The sequence below is a fragment of the Scomber scombrus genome, chromosome 18 (assembly GCF_963691925.1).
Source record: "Scomber scombrus chromosome 18, fScoSco1.1, whole genome shotgun sequence".
In the NCBI taxonomy this organism is placed as follows: Eukaryota; Metazoa; Chordata; class Actinopteri; order Scombriformes; family Scombridae; genus Scomber; species Scomber scombrus.
The window spans coordinates 2518347-2538853 of NC_084987.1; the positions used below are offsets into that span (position 1 = coordinate 2518347).

The window sequence follows — 20507 nt, forward strand, 5'->3', positions numbered from 1 at the left end:
ATAAATGCTGAATTATTGTTTCAAGAGCTGTTTGTTTTCTGTTTTTCAGAGTCTCATTCACAACCAAATGGTAAGTCTGCTTCTATGTATATGTCTACTTCTATTTCCTCTGTCAGCTGTGACATTTTAAACATGTTGATGCATAGACAGGTTATTACATTGTTGTTGGTATTTGCTGTCAGAGCCAGGCTCACCTGTTCTCATTCCTGAACGTCCGACTTATCTTCGCCACAGTCGATCAGCTCTGCTAAGGCTGCACTCTACGACTAGCTTCAGCCATACTATGGCCATGGTTCACTATGTGTTCTACAATAAAAGCCCAGATCTCATTTGAAATATTCAGTTCTTCCCCTCCATTTTCCCCCTTCCCTCTTACCTCTTCATCCTCCTCTACCTCCTCATCCTCTGTTTGCCCTTCTCCCCCCTGCCACACCACCACACACACAGACACCTTTTACAGTACCCGCTTCTCCCTCCATTCACAGCATCTGGAACCCTTATCACTATGAGAAATTATATAGTTCTGTAGTCTTTCTGTCAATGGTCTTGGGTTTTGAGGCAATGTTTAGAGAATGAGGAAACACATTTGCTGACTGAGTCAAAACAATTGAGATCAACTGTTATCCAGTAGGAACTCCCCCTACAAATATCAACATCTTAATAGTAAATTTGTTGCCTATCTATTTTGTTTATAATGTTCACAATAATCAAACATGAGCACACACAACAACTACACATTCCAAACAATATCCAAAGAAAATGAGCTCTGCCACATCAATAAATGATTGTAATCCACATTTAACATTTAACAAAATCCAGCAGACCCATGACACTAACATATCATGACTGTGTCTTTTCCCTTTCTTTTTCTACAGTCTCCATACTGGACCCAGCACCAGAGGACAGGACCACTGACATCACCTCGGACAGAACAATGCTAACAGATGAATTTCCTCTGTCTTCTCCTACCTTGAGACAGAAGAGAGCGGCCAGTTACTATAACCCGATTCCAAACTCCAAATTGAGATGGGTGTACAGGCGTTCTGGTAGTCGCCTCCCTGCTGGAACTGTGTATTATGGCAACTGGTACACACATCGTCGTGACTATATTTGCCATTGTCGTTGTGCAGCAGGTTTTCATGCGGCAGGAAGCAATACGTGCAAATACGCGTATGGTTTCAAAGAACATACATGCACTAACTTTTATCTCCTGGTGAACAAAGACAATTTTGAGATTTTTGAGTATAAGTCCGGTTCCTCTGGTTCAGTGCCTAAGGATGCAATCAGGACCTGCCGTAATGTTAACATATTTGTTGGGAAGAACAAGTATGGTCTTGGGAAGGTGGATGTCAGGAATAAGTCCTTCTATCTCCCCTGGAGAGGTTGGGAGTACAAGTACAGGCATTACGATGTCCTGGTCATGACCAGAAGAGTTAAGTCAGACCGCATTTCTGATGTCAAGTACAACTTTAAAGCAGCTAAAAAAATTAGTCATCCTCCAGAGGTCATGACCAAGGCTTCCAGTAGCAATTATCAGTGTAGAACAGTTTCCAAAACAGTTCATCTCTCAAAGGAGTATTCAGAAGAGAAAAGGTGGGACAGTACCACCTCCATCTCAGTTGGTGTCACAGCCAGCTTCACTGGCAAAATCCCATTTGTTGGCGAGACAGGTATTGAGGTCAGTACTGAGGTCACAAAAGATATCTCCAAAGGGAGCAGCATAAGTGTGTCGAAAAATCTTGCTGTCGATGTGTCGGTAACTGTCCCACCGAACCACTCCTGCAGTGTCAAAATTATGGGACATAGGTACACAACAAAAATCCCATACACAGCACGCCTCACCCGCACATACAAAAACGGGCAAGTCAAATCGACAACCACAACTGGGACATTCAATGGTGTCAATGTTGTAGATTTCAGGTCTGTTGTAGATCGCTGTGTCCCTCTTCCCAATGCTCAGCCTTGCAAGTAAAAGAAAAATGGAAGAGGTCTTTAAGGGGACCAATTATGCTCATTTTCAGCTTTACTTTTTTTGTTTCCACTTTCTAGAGTAGCTTTGCATGATTCACAGTGCTTATACTGGCCCTTTATGCAGCCCCTCAGTTCAGCCTGTTTCTGACACAGGCTATTTTGGATTCCCCTCACTTCTGCCCCGCTCACTAAAAGGACACTCTGTTCTGATTGGAATGTTTTCTATTGTACTTCTTGTACTGTAACTCTCTGTTCTCATTAAGCTTCAATAAATGTTCCTGCATAAGACATCCTGGTCTCTTGACATGTTTTTTTACTTTGGGTTAACCAGCTATCCATCAATTTTTTCACAGGCTTAATAACCAGTGTTGGGGTCATTTCTCAAAAATGTAATGTATACTCTTAATGCATTACTTTACTCAATTACTCCATGTGGAAAATAATCAATTACACTACTAGATACATTGCTTTTGGGTTACTCCTTATCAATGCCTGGGATGTCGTGTTAAAATAATGTATCAACAAATAAAATAATATGAGTCTTGGCCATCATAACACCATGTTTTACAAATAATAACTGCCTCAAAATTATTAATAAAATAAGAGGTTGGCCTTTCTAACACCATTAGACCGCATATTTCACGGGCCAAACACACTCAAACATAGTCATTTAAGTTGTTGACTCGTCCTGTTCATTTGACATGTTTTGGTTTTTTGGGGTTTTTTAAAGATATTTTTCAGACACAGACAACTTCATTTGAAAGTTGATAAACCCAAACTGGTAACACTTTACTTGAAGGTATCATCATAAGAGTGACATGATACTGTCATAACTGTTACATGACAAAGTATGAACATGTCATAAACATTATGTCAATGTCATAAACCTTTATGACTGTTGTCATTAAGTGTCATTCGGTTTTTGTAATGACAAGTTGACATTGTTTGGGTTGTCTTGATTATGACAACTTGACATTAATCAAAATGACATGACCAGAAGTTGTCTTTGTCATGACAACTTGACATTACATTGGTTTGGGATGTCCTTATTATAACAACTTGACATTAATCAAAGTGACACCGATTGAAATACCCAGCGCTGGACTCAGAGTTAAAAACATGAGCTCTGATAATGACAGTGGGCCTAGAGGCAGGACAGGGAAGTGCAGCTTCATTGTCAAACACAGACACGTCATTTAATTCCACATTCCAAGCTGAGGCTCACTGAGAGCACTAAGTTAGGAGTGTGAACTTTGTAGTGACAGACCTGAACAAATTTAACATTTGACAGCATCCAGCAGACACATGACACTAACACATTGTGTCTATGTCTTTCTCCTTTCTTTTATACAGTCTCCATACTGGACCCACCGCCAGAGGACAGGACCACTGACATCACCTCGGACAGAACAATGCTAACAGATGAATTTCCTCTGTCTTCTCCTACCTTGAGACAGAAGAGAGCGGCCAGTTACTATAACCCGATTCCAAACTCCAACTTGAGATGGGTGTACAGGCGTTCTGGTAGTCGTCTCCCTGCTGGAACTGTGTATTATGACAACGGGTACACACATCGTCGTGACTATATTTGCCATTGTCGTTGTGCAGCAGGTTTTCATGCCGCAGGAAGCAATACTTTATCAATGACCTTGCATGCTGATGAATATAAGAAACATAACTGGTAGAAAGGATACTTAATAGTGAACTTAATTTACTTTAATTAATAATTTCATTTATTTCATACCACTCCTAACTGGATGTTCCTACAAAAATGTGTGAAATTGTAACACAGATGTTGCAAATAGTTTGTATAAAGGTTAATGTGTTATGTAGCAGTACAATTACTTTTGTAATAATTGCATTTGTTTCTTAGATAACAATTATCTTAAAAAATGAAAGAAAAGTCAAAATGCTTTAATAGGCAGCGTTACTTATTAATTATATAGAATGTGGCAGACCACCATAGTCTGTACACTCTCCAAAATGTTACGTTGTTTTAGGGCTGAGCGGTATATTGAGTTTTTAAGACATATACATCTTCTGTATCTTAAAACGGGATATAGGACAAGACGTTCATCTTTTTTCAAGGGGATTACAATGTTAAATAGAATTACGTTTTTGACAACTCTCCACCGCTGTCTGTCTCTGCTGCACAGAGGGCTCAGCATCTTAGCCTCTGCTGCAGTTAGCTGTCATTTCATGTTGTGTTGCTCTCCTCTGCTCTCAGGAGAGTCTGTTCAAGGCAGGAATACTTCTACTTTATGCCAGAGTTTCTCCGCCACATTAAGCAACTACAGGACACTGTTGTGTGACTGAGAAAGCTGGTGAATCAGATCAATAAAATGTTATTTTCTGATTGTTTCACAACGGTTACAGCCTAAAAAAACTTACCCACACACCTCCACTCAACTCTGCAGCTTTTATAATAGATATAACCTCTTAATTTTGCTCTCAGAGTGCACCAGAAAGATGCATTTGACTGAAAAATTTACATAAGTGTCTTCCAGGGGCGCATGCCTCCAGACACCCCTAGTGGGTCAGACTGAATACCACCATAGTCTCTCAAAATGAAGACTGGGAAATTATTAATGGAGGGCTGGTTAACCCATAGTGAAAAACTTGTCAGGAGACCAGGATGTATGATGCAAGAACATTTATTAAAGCTTGATTGAGAAGAACAGAGTTACAATACAAGAAGTACAGGAGAAAACACTTCAATCAGAACAGAGTGGGCTTTTAATGAGGGGGCACGGGGGAGGGGAATCTAAATTACCGTTAGTTTTACTTTAAAGGGCATGGCTTGACATTGGGTATAGGAATACAGCGATCTACATGAGTTACGAAATCAACAACATTGACACCATTGAATACCCCAGAGATGGTTGTTGATCTTTTTGACCCGCTGGGGTATGTGCGGGTGAGGAGTGCTGTGTAAGGGATTACCGTCTTGTACTTATGTCCCATAATTCTGACACCGCAGGTGTGGTTTGGTGGGACCCAAACCTGCACATCAAGACCGAGGCTTTTCTTTACCGTTATGGAGTTCCCTTTGGAGAATGACTTTGTTGTCGAAGCACTCATCTCAATACCTGTCGTGCCAACAAATGGGATTTTGGCTTCAAAGGAAGCTGTCACACCTACTGATATTTCAGTGCTACTGTCCCACCTTTTCTCTTCCTCATACTCTTTATGGAGATGAGGTATTTTTTTAACTGTTCTGCACTGATGGTTGATGGTGGTAGCCTTGGTCATGACCTCTGGGGGATAACTAAATTTTTTAGCTTCATTTACCTTGTACTTGACATCAGACATTTGCACTTTTGCAACTTTTTTGGAAAAGGTCAGGACCTGGTAATACTTGTACCAATACTCAGAACCTCTCCAGGGAAGGAAGAAGGCCTTGTGTTTAACAGACACCTTTCCAAGACCATACTTGTTCTTCCCAATATATGTGTCACCGTTGGAGCAGGTCTTGATTGAATTTGTAGGCACAGAACCATAAGAGCCATCCCTCCAATCCAAATACTCAAAGTTGTCTTTGTTCACCAGGACATTAAAGGAGGTGCATTTACGTTCTGAGTCACCATAGGCATAGTTGCACGTATTACTTCCTCTGGTGTTGAAACCAGCTGAGCAACCGCATCTGCAGATGTAGTCATAACGATTCTCATAGGGGTTGTGATATAACACAGATCCGTCAGGGACATGATGACCGGAACGCCTATACACCCATTTCAGGTTGGAGGTAGCTCCCGGGATGCTGGAAGATCTCTTCTGTCTTAATGTTCTGTTTGAGGTGATGTCAGGGGTCTTGTCCTCTGGCATTGGGTTCAGTGTGAAGAATGTATAAAAGAAGGGGAAAAGATACAGACACAGTGTGTTAGGGTCCTGGGTCTTCTGGATGCTGTCAAATTTTAAATGTGAATTAGTCAATTGTTGTCATGGCAGAGCTAATTTTCTTTGGTTATTGTTTGGCCAGTGTATTGGTAAATTGACTGTACTTGTATGAAGTTTTCTAGTCCGTCTACCACTCAAAACACTTAGAAGTCACATTCACCCATTCACAAACATTAATATACTGATGACGAGATCTCACGATATTAAAATGTGACGATATTATATACAAGCACGAAGGTGCAAAAATTGTAAAGTAAATTCAAAATGGCTGACTTCTGTAGGGCTTATATTGTGGCTTCAAAACCTTTTTTAAAAGTCTTGATATGTCACATGTGCTTACGTAATTTTGTTAATCTACTTCAAATTTAATGGCGGGGGATTTGACTTTGAAATATTGTAGCGGGTGCTATAGAGCCGTTTTGACACACCCAAGCCCAGATGTCAAGTTTCCCCATTTGATGCAAATTTAATGAGTTTTTCGGAAACTCATTAAACTTTGCACATGCAAAGTAAAATTGCATAAATAATATATCATATAATAATGATAATGATGATGAACCTGGCCTTTAAGTCTGATATTTTGGGCTTTGTCAGTAAATACCAACAAAAATGAAACTACAACATTTTATCAACATTTCTATCTAACAACATGTTTAAAATGTCACAGCTGACACAGTCACAGTTGACTTACCATTAGGTTGTGAGCGAGACTCTGAAAAACAGAAAACAGACAGCTCTTCAAACAACAATTCAGCATTTATATTCACTGATACTTTATGTGATTTATTGGCACACCATATTTCCATGGGAGGATGTTTGTGATGATCGTAATATTTACAACTGAACTCTGCTGAAAACTGGCCAAAGATCTTTTCACTTAAATAAATGTCTGTTACCAGATGAGGTAACAGTGTAACTTTGCAGACATTATTAATTAAAGTTAATTAAGTTCACTTTTGGCTGCTGATCATTTATCCTATCTACCAGTTATGTTTCTTATATTCATCAGCATGCAAGGTCATTGATAAACACTGGAGATGACAAATAGATGGGGATTGATAAAGAATCGTATTCATAAGCAGAATCGATAATGGCATTGGTATTAATAAAATCTTATCAGATCCCATCCCTATTTGTGTTACAGCTATGTTTACTTAATCAGAGGATTTTTCTCCCTTCCCAGTGTTCAGCATCGATGTCATTGGTTCAGGTGTGCAGGTGAAGAGGACCCTTACCTGCTGCCAGTAGAGTCAGCAGAGCTGCCACACAGATCACTTTGTAGAGAGCCATCACTGTGCAGTATGTTCATATCATCAGATCTGCTCCGGCATAAATACCCTTCCTCTGTCTGTCTTCCCTCCCTCACACACAGTCACACCTCTCTCTACCTGCCTGATAACACGCCCAACACCACCTGCTCCACCTCCTTCATAGTAAACAGATCAAACAGTGTCGCTTCAACACATCACACATGTACAATTATATAGTGTCAGGTCTGATTGTGTTTCAGTGCAGACGTGTGTTCATCAGCTCTCTGCTCGCTATATGCGTTGCACTTTCGTCTCTAAATATTCTTCCAAAGAGAGCTGTTACCACTTACACTGGCACTAAAGAAAATGTGGAACTGCGCAATGGAACAAAAGTTTGCTTTTCGGACACAGGAAAAGTTCAGAGCCCTGCCACACTCAGCTGGTAGCCTAGCCTAGCATACAAAGCTCCTACGACCCACAAACAATAATGTAAAAGCTGTGTTTCCAAACCCAGCATAGTTGGGAAGCTGCACAGAGTGTTAGCGACTGATTGAGAGGATGACGCAGCTTGAAAAGTTGATTGAAATGCTGCAGCACCATTGTAACTCCACTACCTGATATTTCATTGCACAACAGGTTGTCCTCTGACTAATAATAACGATGTTGAACACTGGGAAGCCATCACTGGCATTGAAGTTAACCAAAACCAAAGAAATAAAAAACTTCTACCTATCATTACTTTTCTCTTGTCAGTGTGGCGTAATACAGAAAGAGAATCCAATACAAACTCAGAAGTGGCACTAAAACATTCCAATCTCCATTAAAATTGAAAACTAAGTGAGTCAGCTAAAAACAAGCGCAGTTGCAAATGAAATGAAATGACATTTTTAGATTTAAATTGCTGTAAGGATTTTAAAAAGTGAGGTAAGCTTTAGAATGTTCTGCAGGTTATTCCGTGTTGCCAGTGCACAGTGCGGAAAACTGGATTTTCCGAGTTCAGCAAAAACAGCCGGCACCTTCAACTGTCAGTTTGGCATAACACAAAAAGGGAAACCAATACAATCCAGAAGTGGCACTTCCCAAGCAAAATATAAGCAATTAAAACTAGAAAGAGGGAAACACAGTAGAGACTTTCACACTGAGCTGAAATGAAAAATATTATTTTAAGGGACCCGGACGTATCATCCGGTTTCCCATCAAAAACCCAAACATTATATTTCTGTTAAAACATGCACTATTTAGTTTTAAACCAACATTTGCTGTCATTATATAGACAAAGGTGTGATTATAATATGTGTATAAGGAGGCTCCTCTAACTGAATATTTGCTAATCTACTAATGACGTGTGCAGAGTAACTAATGTAGATATATGCTATGAATTGGCCACTGCTAAAATATCAGATAAGGGGATTAATTACTTTGTTGTTTGTTTCATATAAATATGTGGTCCTATGTGTAACAATTTGAAAGCAGTAAGCTTGTTGTGTAATAAGAATGCATGAAGACAGTTTACCCTGAAGTGTAAGTAAATAGGTAGATTCTTGATGTTGACACGTCCCACTTGCATAGGTTAAAGGTTTATTATTAACAGGAGAGCGGGGTCAAACATTCAGTCAGAGCCCTGACCATCCTTTGTTAAACGATGCAGAACTAACCATAAAACCCCCACAGGAGGTCTGGTGATTGTGTAGTTTCAGAAGAAGGGGGTCACATGGAAGTCACTATTGCGCCTGTTTAAGGAGGTCACATGAAGATCACATATCCTGGACTGTGAGAAGATGGAGGATGGAGTCAGATCAACAGCCAATCAGGAGACGACAGCACCTCACACATTGCATCATGATTCTGTATTTTTGTATAAAGGGGTCAGGGAAAGGATAGGAGTCGGACTTCATGAACTGACACACACTGTTGTTCATCAGGGACAGGAAGATCTCGACCCAGAGCTCTGTATGTTTTATTCATTTACTGCTAAATAAAATAGCCTGTGAGACCGCTCATCTTCTCCTATCCTTTCATTTAACGAACACACAGACTGAGCTAACACATAGCGTATGATTTAGCAAGTAGAATTAGCTCAAGTCGAAACACTAAGTACATTTACTCAAGTACTGCACTTGAGAACAGTTTTGAGGTACTTGTACTGTCATATAAACATAATAATAAATATACGCAAGGCAAGGCAAAATGACTTTTATGGCACATTTCAACAGCAAGGCACCTCAAAGTGCTTCTTAAAGAGTTTCATAAAAATATGGAGTTTAAAATTACACACTTTAGTCCTCCATCACTTCCATTGTAAACATTATGAAGGGATCTTCTAATGGTCATTATGAACAGGAGGAATCATTACAGCAAGATAAACACACTTAATGTACATTCTGGCTCCTGACTTGAACAATTGCACACCAGTCCAAAAATGTATCAGTAAACATACAGATATCATTCAGTATCTGGATACAAGGTGCTTATTTTGCATACAAATTGGAAATGACGTGAAACATAGAACTTAGTATCCTAATAAAAAAGCCATTTATATTAGAGGATAACTCCATACTTGTGTTCGCACAGTTTTATTTCTTGTACGTATATGTGTATCTAAGGCAATAAACAACAAATGCTAATTGTATTGTAGGTCTCTATTGTGTTGATTTGAAGATTATGTGAGTGTGAGCAGCATTTAACAAGAACATGTTACAACATTTGAATGTGAAATCAAGAAGTCATGCTTTTAAATTGAAAAACTATGCTCTTATATAGAGATCGGGGGAGGGGGGTGGGGCAATGCCAGAATTAAAGTGTTAGGACATGACTGATATAATCCAAGATCTCAGAAAACACAGTGTTTATGTTTGAAATTCATACTGTGGGCTTCTTTGTTTTCTCGTCACCGTGACAGCAAAGTTTCCACAGAAGCAGCTCAGGTAAGTAACAACAGAGCAGACAGTGAAGGTGTTGTCATTCATTTACTTCATTCAATTTTTGTCTTGGTTCTTTATCCTGCTTTGATTAAATGTATTTCTCAGTAAGTGCAGTTTAAAGACAATGATCTCAGTCTTTATGAATCATAATGTTAGTTTTGCTAGTTGGTTTTGCGCCTGTGTTTTTCTGGTTTATGTCTTGCAGCCGGGACGGCACAGCGACCAGAGGTTGAGCCGCCACGGTCAACACTGTCACCAAAAAGCAGAGAACAGCAGACTGAGGCACCTGCATCAGAGCACCCTGAGCCTGGGAGACGCAGCACCCTGCTACACCACCACTCACACCCAGGTGAGTGATCACAGGACATCTCCTGCAACTTCTCACACCTGATCTGATGCATTCATTTCTGTGTTAACTCAGAAAAGACACCTGGTAGTAGAACTGGCTGGGTAGAACTGGCTGTGTCAAATTTCCACCATGAGTTACAGTATAAAAGCTGAAATAGTTTGTTTTTCTGGAGAACGACTGGCATGTCAAGAGTAAAGAGAAAGATACATCACTCTGTGTGCTTAATTCTTCAGAGAAAACATCAACTCTTAAGAAATTCTTTTAAATTATGCAAAGCTGTACGTGATTTAATGTGAGGTTGATTATGTATAAAACTCAGAGCTCACAAATGAAGCCTAAAGGACAGGAAGTGAAAGAGATGTTGGGACATGTGGTGGTAGAAGGTTTTTTTTCATTCAAGGGCCACATACAGACCAATATGATCTGATGTGGGCTGGATCAGTAAAAAGATGGGAGGAAGGAAGGAAGGAAGGAAGGAAGGAAGGAAGGAAGGAAGGAAGGAAGGAAGGATGGAAAAAAGGAAAGAAAGGAGGGAAAGAAAGAAGGAAGGAAGGAAAAGAAGACAGGAAGGAAAGTGGGCCGGATTGGACTCCTCGGCGGGCCGTTTCTGGACCACAGGCCTCATGTTTGAAATGAAGTCAATTAATTTATAAAAGCACATTTAAAAAACAAACAAATGCTGAGAAAAGTGCTTCACAGAGAATTACAATCACATGGAGACAGAAAGAAAAAAAACAAATAAAACATGTAGAATAGAATGAATGGGATTTGGATAAAATCATTAAAACAAAACTAGCATTGCACATTAAATTAAATAAAAGTAAATAAAAGTGACAACTTCCTTTCAAAATGACTTTGATAATAGCTGATTTGGAGTGAAATGATCGTCCTTACAGTTTGATTTAAATCCATGTTTTTATTTACTCCATGACATGCCTGTTTTACATAGATAATAAAAAATGCAGATTTTAATAATTATATCATATTTTGCTAAACAATTTATATTTACCCCATGGAAAAATGAATCATTCCCTACCTTTAAGATGTTTATAGACCACCTTACAACATGTTTTCCCTTAGAGAGACTAACATATGAGAAATATGGTCATGAAGAGAGGCCTTTATTTTCTCGTCTTAAGGAGGTATGATTATGATCTTGGTTTGGAATTTAGGCCTTTGGTATTCGAAATGTTCGTTAATTCTGAATGAACTGTAGATGTTGTGTTGTTGCTGTCTTGTTTTATTTGTTGGGTATTTTTTGTTTGTTATTAGTTTGTTTTCTTGCTTTTGAATTTTTGATTTGTTTTTGTTTACTGATTGTTAACCTGGTGTGTATGTATGATGTGTCTTTGTCTCTTTTGGACAGAGTTACTGTGGCCGCTCGGCTGACGGGCGTCCTCTCGTCTTCCATCTGAGAGATCCCAGCTTCCCCTCGCAGCATCAGACACAGCTGGATCTCACTGACAGCATTACAGCGCTGCAGGAGCCGCTGCAGTCACACACCGCAGACGTGCACAGGCCCAAACACGTCACGCCGGTGAAGTAACATTTATCATTCATTTCATGTATAAGCCTGTCAAATAATGTTGTAAGGTACAAAACAAAATCCAAATCCAGTAAATAAAAGTAAAGCGGCAGCAGGACCCAAAACTCCAAAATCAATTCGTCCATCTCTGAAATCGATTTGGTATGGTTTCAGTTTTCTGGTTTTCAGACATTTTTATATATTACAGGTTTTTTTATGATTGGTTACCTGCATGGTTCAACACTGAGTCTTTGAGATGCTTCACACGGTCAACACAGCAGCAACAATTATGGATCAAACTTTTGCTTTGTTTTCACACAGAAAGCATACAGTCACGACAGCCTTCAAATGCCCTGAATACTTTTCTCACTCAAACACAAACGAGCAACTAAACTCTGTGGATCTGTGGATCCTCACTTCCAAAAAACCCCAGGACCCCAATACACCGATATTTAAAAAACAAAAGAAACCCTAATTAAAACAGAAACAGAAAGCAATAATATGAAGTCATTAGGAACAAATTCATAAACAAAGTCCTGAAAAATTGGAATGACAGAATAAAGCACTGGTGACACTTTGTTGTTGCATGTACAGATTTCACGGTTTCACATGCTGGCGGGTCGGTCAGTCGGTAGCGGGGAGAGGAAGAGCTGAGAGGAGCTGGAAGGCACCGGTCTTTAAGCTGAACACATGGATGCTCGATCCAATCAACTCACTCACAGTCACCCCCACAAGAAAGATCCACAATGCCGACACAGTCAGCACATAGAAACAACAGGAGATATTCAGACAAGGTTCTTGGTTCGGGTTCACGAAAATGTAAAGACCACACTTGATTTGGACTGGATCAGTTTTTTATGATTAGTGATGTCATGATTACCTGACTGTGAACTGACTCATCCAAATTGTTTAGGTTACAACCATGATCATATTTATTGAATTAAATCCTGAATGGACTGGCTTTATATAGCACCTTTCTGGTCTTCTGACCACTCAAAGTACTTTTACACTGCACAGCCTTCAGGAGAAATTTAGGGTTCAGTATTTTGTCCAAAGACACTTCCACATGTGGACTGTAGGAGCTGCTGATCTGCTGAACGACTTGCTCAACCTCCTGAGCCACAGCTTCCTGTTAAAAGACTCAGAAGTGAACTGAAAGTTTGAATTAGAGTTTTATTCATCATATCATTAAAGTATTTTTATTTTATTTTGGTGTATCACATTGATAACATCCTTGTCAGTTTAATGGGGACAGTTTGGTTCAGTTACTGTAAAAAAAAAAAAAATTGTTTTAATTGATTTTGATAATTAAAACATTTTTGGGGGGTTATTTTTCTATGCAAAAAAATGCAACTCAAATGATTTGATTTTTGTTCAGACAAAACAAGACATTTAAAGACATCACTTTCAACTCTTAGAACTTAAATTTTTCACTATTTTCTGACACTTTTACAAACAAAATGATTAATGCATGAACTGCAAGACTGTGCAAGTACATCTGCTGATGCTTCTTCAGTGGAACCATCGGGTGTTTCAGGTCTTTCACATCACATGATTAATGATTAATGCATGAACTAAGGAAATAATGCAAAGATTATTCAATGCTGAAAACAATCATTATCATTATTATATTTACAGGTATCAATAGTCATACAGTATTTATAGATAGATAGATAGATAGATAGATAGATAGATAGATAGATAGATAGATAGATAGATAGATAGATAGATAGATAGAGACAGATACACTATTATTGCATTACAGCAGCAAAGTCAACTATAGTCAAGAAAAAAGGTTAAATAACATGACAACAAATGACAAAAAAAACAAATAAATAACAATAAATGAAAAGGCAGAACTGCAGGTCTGCACAGCAACACACTGAGCATTGAATAGATACAGTTTGTACAATATATTCATCAGTAGAAGTAAAGAAAGAGAGTAATTATAATAAGATGCACAAGACAAAGACAGAAATATGAAAGGCCAACTTTAAATCTGCCACCTTAGTGTTCACCGCCCTCCAGTGGTCACAGCGAGGAACTGCAACATTAAGTTACATTTGTAGTAAGCACAGTCAGTATAATTATAATGTAAATATATAGAGAATTCATTAGAAGAATGATTATCATAACTAACAATAACATCTGAATTGGTGAAGTGTGCATTAACATAGAGTTGTTTAAATAAGAGCTTTAAATATAGTTATAGTTATAATTGTTTATAGCAGCAGGATCAAGGCAGATCATATTTATTTTATCCTTTATTAAAACAGATCATTCACAGACACACATTTGACACATTATTTGACACATGACAGAAAAAGGAAAAACAAATCTGAGCTGTTCAATGAAATGTTGAAATATTACTATACTGTGAATTCCACAGAGAATCATTTACCATTTAAACAGGACTAGCTGCTGCAGTTTGATCCTGTAAAGGTGTATTTTGTGTACAGGTGAACAGAGGCAGCAGACTGGGCCGGGGAAGCCGATGAGACGCTCCAGAGACAAGCTGCTGTGGGCAACGAGGCGCAGGGAGACGGACTGCCACACGCTCAGGCTTTACTAACACATTACAGTTATTATACAACTATACAGTGCACTGACTGACAGGAAGTGACTGCACCACACTACTCCTCCTCTCTCTGCTGTGATGATGAAGAAGTGAGGAAGGACAGTGGGGTGAAAGTGGGGAAATATATCATGCATCTGTTGTAAAAATGTATAAAAACAGTTTTTATGGACGACTTCTCTGATTGTTCTGTGTAACAAACCATCTGATGTGTCAGGTCAAATGAAACCATCTGAAAAGTTTAGAGGGAAAAATGACTATTTGGTGGAGCTGTTAACAACTCATAGACATCTATACCGTGAGCCGACTACACACTGCTTTTTGGTTTCATCTTTAACAATGTGTTGTATTTATAAAGCTTGTTATATTATCCATTGTGTCAAATCTGCATCTGAAAAGTAACTAAAGCTGTCAAATAAATGTAGTGGAGTAGAAAGTACAATATTTCCCTCTGAGATGTAGAAAGTAGCATCACATGGAAATACTACAGTAAAGTACAAGTACCTCAAACTGTACTGCAGTAAAGTACAAGTACCTCAAACTGTACTGCAGTAAAGTACAAGTACCTCAAACTGTACTGCAGTAAAGTACAAGTACCTCAAACTGTACTACAGTAAAGTTCAAGTACCTCAAAACTGTTCTCAAATGCAGTACTCGAGTAAATGTACTTAGTTAGTTTCCACATGTTATTAGTCATAAAAATGAGACCAACGAAACATATTCACATTTCATCCTCATCCTCAAACAGATATCCTTCTCCCCCCACCAAAGCCATCACTTCCATCTCCAACTGTGGCATCTGGTAAGGAGGAGGAACCTTCCCTTCAATTGCGGTGACAATCAATCTGTTACACAAAGATCTTATACAGGGAATACAACAACATCCACATAAAATCAACATTCCCATTACACTTACTAGGGACACTAATACAGACACAATCAATCCCCTCCATTTACCAAACCATGATTCCAAGATGCTTTCCAAAGGGTTATCGATGCCTGAGTGTTCATGCATTTCTGAGGATAGGGTTCTCAATCCTTCCAGAGCTCTGGTTACAGAGCCATCCGGTGCAGTGTTGTTGGGAATGAAAGTACAGCACTGATCTCCAAACATGGAGCAAACTCCTCCCTTTTCTGCTAATAACATGTCCAATGCCATTCTATTCTGTACTGTCATCAATGAGGTGGCTGCCAGTTGTTCTGAGAGACCTGCTACTGCATCACGGGTCTTGTTTGCCAAGCGAAGTACATTGTAATGGATGTAATTTATACGATCAACGTTCTTGTTTGGGGTAACTGGAAATAAAGCACTAATCAGGGGGAGATTCTCAAACCCTGCTGCTATTTGACTAGCCAATTTATATTCATTTGGTACTCCCCTGGGCACACCAATGGCATCCATATAGGTGGTTGAGCCTGAGGTGATGTCAAATGCATCTCTACTCCTACGTTTTTTTGTGAAACCACTACGACATGGTCCTAGGAGGACTAGTGGTAACCCTAAGCGGACCATTGCACAGGTTCCTGACCAGTCTGGTGGCAGGTATGTGTGCAAGGTCCTATCTCCACAATACCAAAACAAGTCTGCCCTGGCCCAAACCATTGTACTCGCATTCTGCCAGCCCGTCATGTTAATCATGGTTTTACACCAATCAGCAGAAAGGTCTCCCATCCTGGCGGCATTGTTCCTGGTGAAACAAGTATAGTTGTTAAGTTGTGGGGTGAATGTGGGTGGGATGGTAGAGTTCTTTACAGGTGGAAAGATAGCACTCAAAGTGGTGCAATTAAGCGGGTTTTTCTGCATGGTTAGGGACATCATACACTGAAATCCTATAGGGTCAACTTCAGGATACAGTGGTGCTGGGGTGGTGAATAAGGTTGGTCTGGCCGAGGAACATGCAACACAATTGCTCATGTTCATTGAAGCTGCCGTAGCAGCTATCCAGTCTAACCACATATTCTTTTCACCATAACCAGTAGCTAATTTAACAATGTCATACTTAGTCAATTTGCTATAATCAATTTGTACTACTCCCTTTCTCTGCCTGTGCTCTATTTCAGTTGCACTAGTAGATGTTTCGATTTTGCTTTCAGGTGGAGGAGGGAGAAGATTAACCTTAATTAAACCCACAGAATCTTTTCCTTGTAGGTCTACTCCTAAAACTAAGTAAAACCTCTTTGGTGTTTTGTAATTTTTAGTCATAAAGGGGTCGTCCCAAAGATTGCTAATGGTCAAAAGCAGTGGGTTTATGGACCTAGAATCAATGTGAAATTGACCTTTAATAAAATTAATCTTGCTGACCTTCCCCTTATCTTTAACAGCATACAATGTTGGCACCCAATGTGGCCCTGTAAATTGCCACACTAGATCCCAACCTCCACACCAGCTTCCGCCTGGTTTGAAGCTCTCGACACAGGCCTCATGTACCATATTGCTTCCACATAGATATAAATCATACATTTTCCATCGTGCTTCATTTTTCCCGCATTTAATTACACTGCATAAATCGAATTGGAACGTCACATTTGTTCCTACCGTATAATCCAATTCTACCCCTCCGTACTTGCTCAGGCACCAATCCCCTGTTTCTTGGGCAGCTCTCTTGTTTCTGGGTTTCCCTTTCCCATCTGTACTCTGATCCACCATGGCTGATCCCCATAACAACAACAACATAATAACAATAATGCATGATATGATAGTAAACACTCCTAACCACCACCACCTGTTGTGGTGTGGCTTCCCTGCCGCAATATACATCTTAATACACTCTTCTGATTATTGTTAGCAAGCAAAACTGGCTCAGTTTGCTCAATTGGATTCTAGAAAAACTACTTTTCCAGAAGAATTTCAAACCTTCTCAACCTTATACCAGAATATTGTCCACAGGCTGCTGAAAAGAAGAATTCGTTATCAATTCTCCACTATACTCCTCCTTGTCTTATCTGTTCTAGAGTCCTTATTGGCGGGTCTGTGGCAACACACTGGCTCCAGTGATACCAGCTGTCTCCCTTTCCTTGCAGCCTGACTGCGTGAGATGTCCTTTCCACCACCTTGAATGGTCCTGTCCACCTTGGCTCTGACCACTTCCGCTTGATGACTTTCAGTAGGACCCAGTCTGTTGCAGGCGGGATCTGACTCTCGGGGTCCCCCTTTACAGCTCCGACCTGTTTCGAGAAAGCTGAAACCAGAGCTGTTAGTTGATCATAGTATGGCTTGTACCTTACATGAACCCTTTCTCTATCTATCATCTGTACCCCTGCTCCAGGTCCGGGAAACTGTTGACCTGTTCTTAGCTCATAAGGGGTGAACCCTGTAATTGAATTCACTGAGCTTCTGATGGACATTAAGGCTAAGGGCAGAGCATCCACCCAGCTTAATTTAGTTTGAGCACACACTTTTACTATTTTACCTTTAATGGACTGATTCATTCTTTCCACCTTTCCCTGTGATTGCGGATGGTATACTGCTCCAAACGCGTGTTTCAGCCCTAGCGCTGATTCTACCTCCTGCAAATCTTTATTCTTAAAGTGTGTGCCGTTATCCGACCTGATTCTTTTTGGAAACCCATACGTTGGAATGTATTGATTTATCAAAAATTTGATCACTGTTTTTGGGTCTTCCTTCTTTGCAGGCATAGCTTCTGGCCAACCAGTGTACGCATCCACTGCGACCAGGAGATACCTGTACCCGTTTACTCTCTCAATCATATCAGTATAGTCAATCACTATCTCTTGCCCTGGCATTTGTGGAAGAGGAAATTTCCCTTCCACTCTGCCTGTCAATACTTCATCAAACCCGTCTTGTGTTTGCCTTATTACTGCATATGCTGCTTTTAATCCTTCTGTGGGGTGTCTGTAGCAACACCCATCTGTGAACAAAGTTTCTTCTGGGTCTGTGATTGGTTTTGCTTGCAAGTCTGCTCTGACCTTGATATCTCTCTGTACCCTTTCTTCACACCTATGTGGCTCTCCCTCCCCCATGTTATCAGCCATGTTGATTCCTTCATGTGTAAACGTTATGTGTGGTGCGTTTAAAATTTTTTCTAATCTGGTCTGTCTTAGTGATGTCATTGTGAAGGCTGTTGAATTCACAAACGCCACTATACTATGTGTTGTTAATACTGTGAGTGGACATCCCATGACTATGTGTGCTATTTTTTGGAGAATCTTTGCTACCCCTGCTGCGTGTCGTGTGCATGGTGGGTGTCTGTCCTCTGTTGGATCGAGCGTAACACTTACATACATCAAACCTGACTACATCCCCCTTTTTCTGAAAAAGAACACCATTTACTGTGTGTAATTTTTCAGAAACATCCAGGAAGAATGTTTTTTTTTAAATCAGGAACACTCATACCATTCCATTTGTTCTTATATAAGTTCAACAACAGCAGTCACACCTTTTTTCCCCACAAGAATACCACTAGAGGAAATGCTCCAGTGTGTTCCTTCTAACTCTTGATAAAAATGCATGCTGTTAAAGCTCGTTACTTTCTCTATCATAATACAGGGTTGTGTGGAGGAGGTCTGCAGGGGGAGTGTAGGGGTGTAGCATCTGAACCCAGGGCTTCCATTGACTGTATAATGATTGTATGCCAGTTCCTTGCCTTCCTTCAGGTTCCAGGAGTCCCCAGTATATGTCAGCCCACTGTCCTTCTGCTGATGGAGATGCGTCTGCTGATAACATCATCTGTGTTCCAGACTGAATCATTGTCATTGAACAATTCACAGAGTACCATTTGGAATGTAGGGATCTGCCAACCCTACATGTTCCTGAGTCCTCGGGCCCTTTCAGTAGTCATACCCCTTTTCTCCCATCATAGTCTGGGGATACTGACCCTGTGCGAGGGCTACTGCTGCATACGGGGCCTGGAAGGGTGGTCCTGTGGGCTGGTGTGGGGGTATGCCTGGTCGGGGATACTGGTTGCCTGCATGCAACTGTTCCCCTTGGGGTCCCCACAGCAAGCACTCCCTTCTCCAGTGCCCTGGTTGGCCGCATACAAAACAGTTGTTGGATGGTGATCCTCTGGGTTCTCCGCGATCCCTGCCTCTCCCACGCATTCCTCCCACCACCCCGGCAAATCTACCCCCCTGGTATTGATAAGATATTGTTGGATATAAATCTGGGGAACTGGCCTGTGGCTGGGGCTGTTGAACCATTTGGTTGGCTGGTTTTTGCGAGTTTTTCTTTGCATCGTTTAACTGTTTCTTAGCATCTTGTAATTGTAATTTCAAAAGCTGTACTTGAGCTGCCAATGTATTCTGCTTATCTTCATCTAATTTTACCCTATGTCTTTTCATGTGGTGTGTCGAGTGTTTTTCCCACTGTTCTGTGGAACAGCCTGGAGTGTCAGGGTATCCTTCCATGGCTTCTTTAACGGACTTTGGTATTCCTGTCATGCTACATCTGTGTTTGTGCTGTATATGGGGAGGTGCAATGGGCAATTTAGGGTATAATGGAGCAAAGGGTCCTGCTTTACTGGGACCACTTGGTTTCTTTTGTGATATTTCTACGGTCGCTCAGGCTAATGTCATATTATGTATGTGGATTATTCTCTCCTATATGATCACATAAAGGAGTATCACTTAGGCAAAAAACTGCATCGCTATGCTACCATATTTTCCATACATAACTTCTACTGTGCCCTGAACTTTATTCTGACAACTATTATTAGCACCCGTGGCAAACCTGGATTAAATACTCTATTACTAGCGACCAGAAATCTTGAAAATGTCTTTTTTACTCTGAATAATATTAAGAATTCCTAAATCCATATAATTTGAACACTATGGCAAAAAGTATCTACTTAAAGTTAACCACAACTTCTATTGTGAACTCTGTATTTTTCTACTTCACACATACAACAATGTATTCCAAAAATCAAAAATGTTTCAGCTCTTCCCACCAAAAGACACTCACTGTTCAAAACATTTCAATTCTTTAAACAACAAAAAAAAACTTCATAAACAAACAACAAGGAACTTTCAAACACCACTGGTTTTCAACATAGTTTGTCTCAAG

At 40.0% G+C, this 20507-nt stretch overlaps 1 protein-coding gene across 1 annotated transcript; it reads right to left on the minus strand.

Moving 5' to 3' along the window:
• Positions 1-4752: 4752 nt before the first annotated feature.
• On the minus strand, positions 4753-5796 carry LOC133999249 (natterin-3-like). Its single transcript, XM_062438437.1, has one exon. It carries the CDS (start codon positions 5794-5796, stop codon positions 4753-4755), a length of 1044 nt encoding a protein of 347 aa, XP_062294421.1.
• Between the last annotated feature and the right edge of the window lie 14711 nt (positions 5797-20507).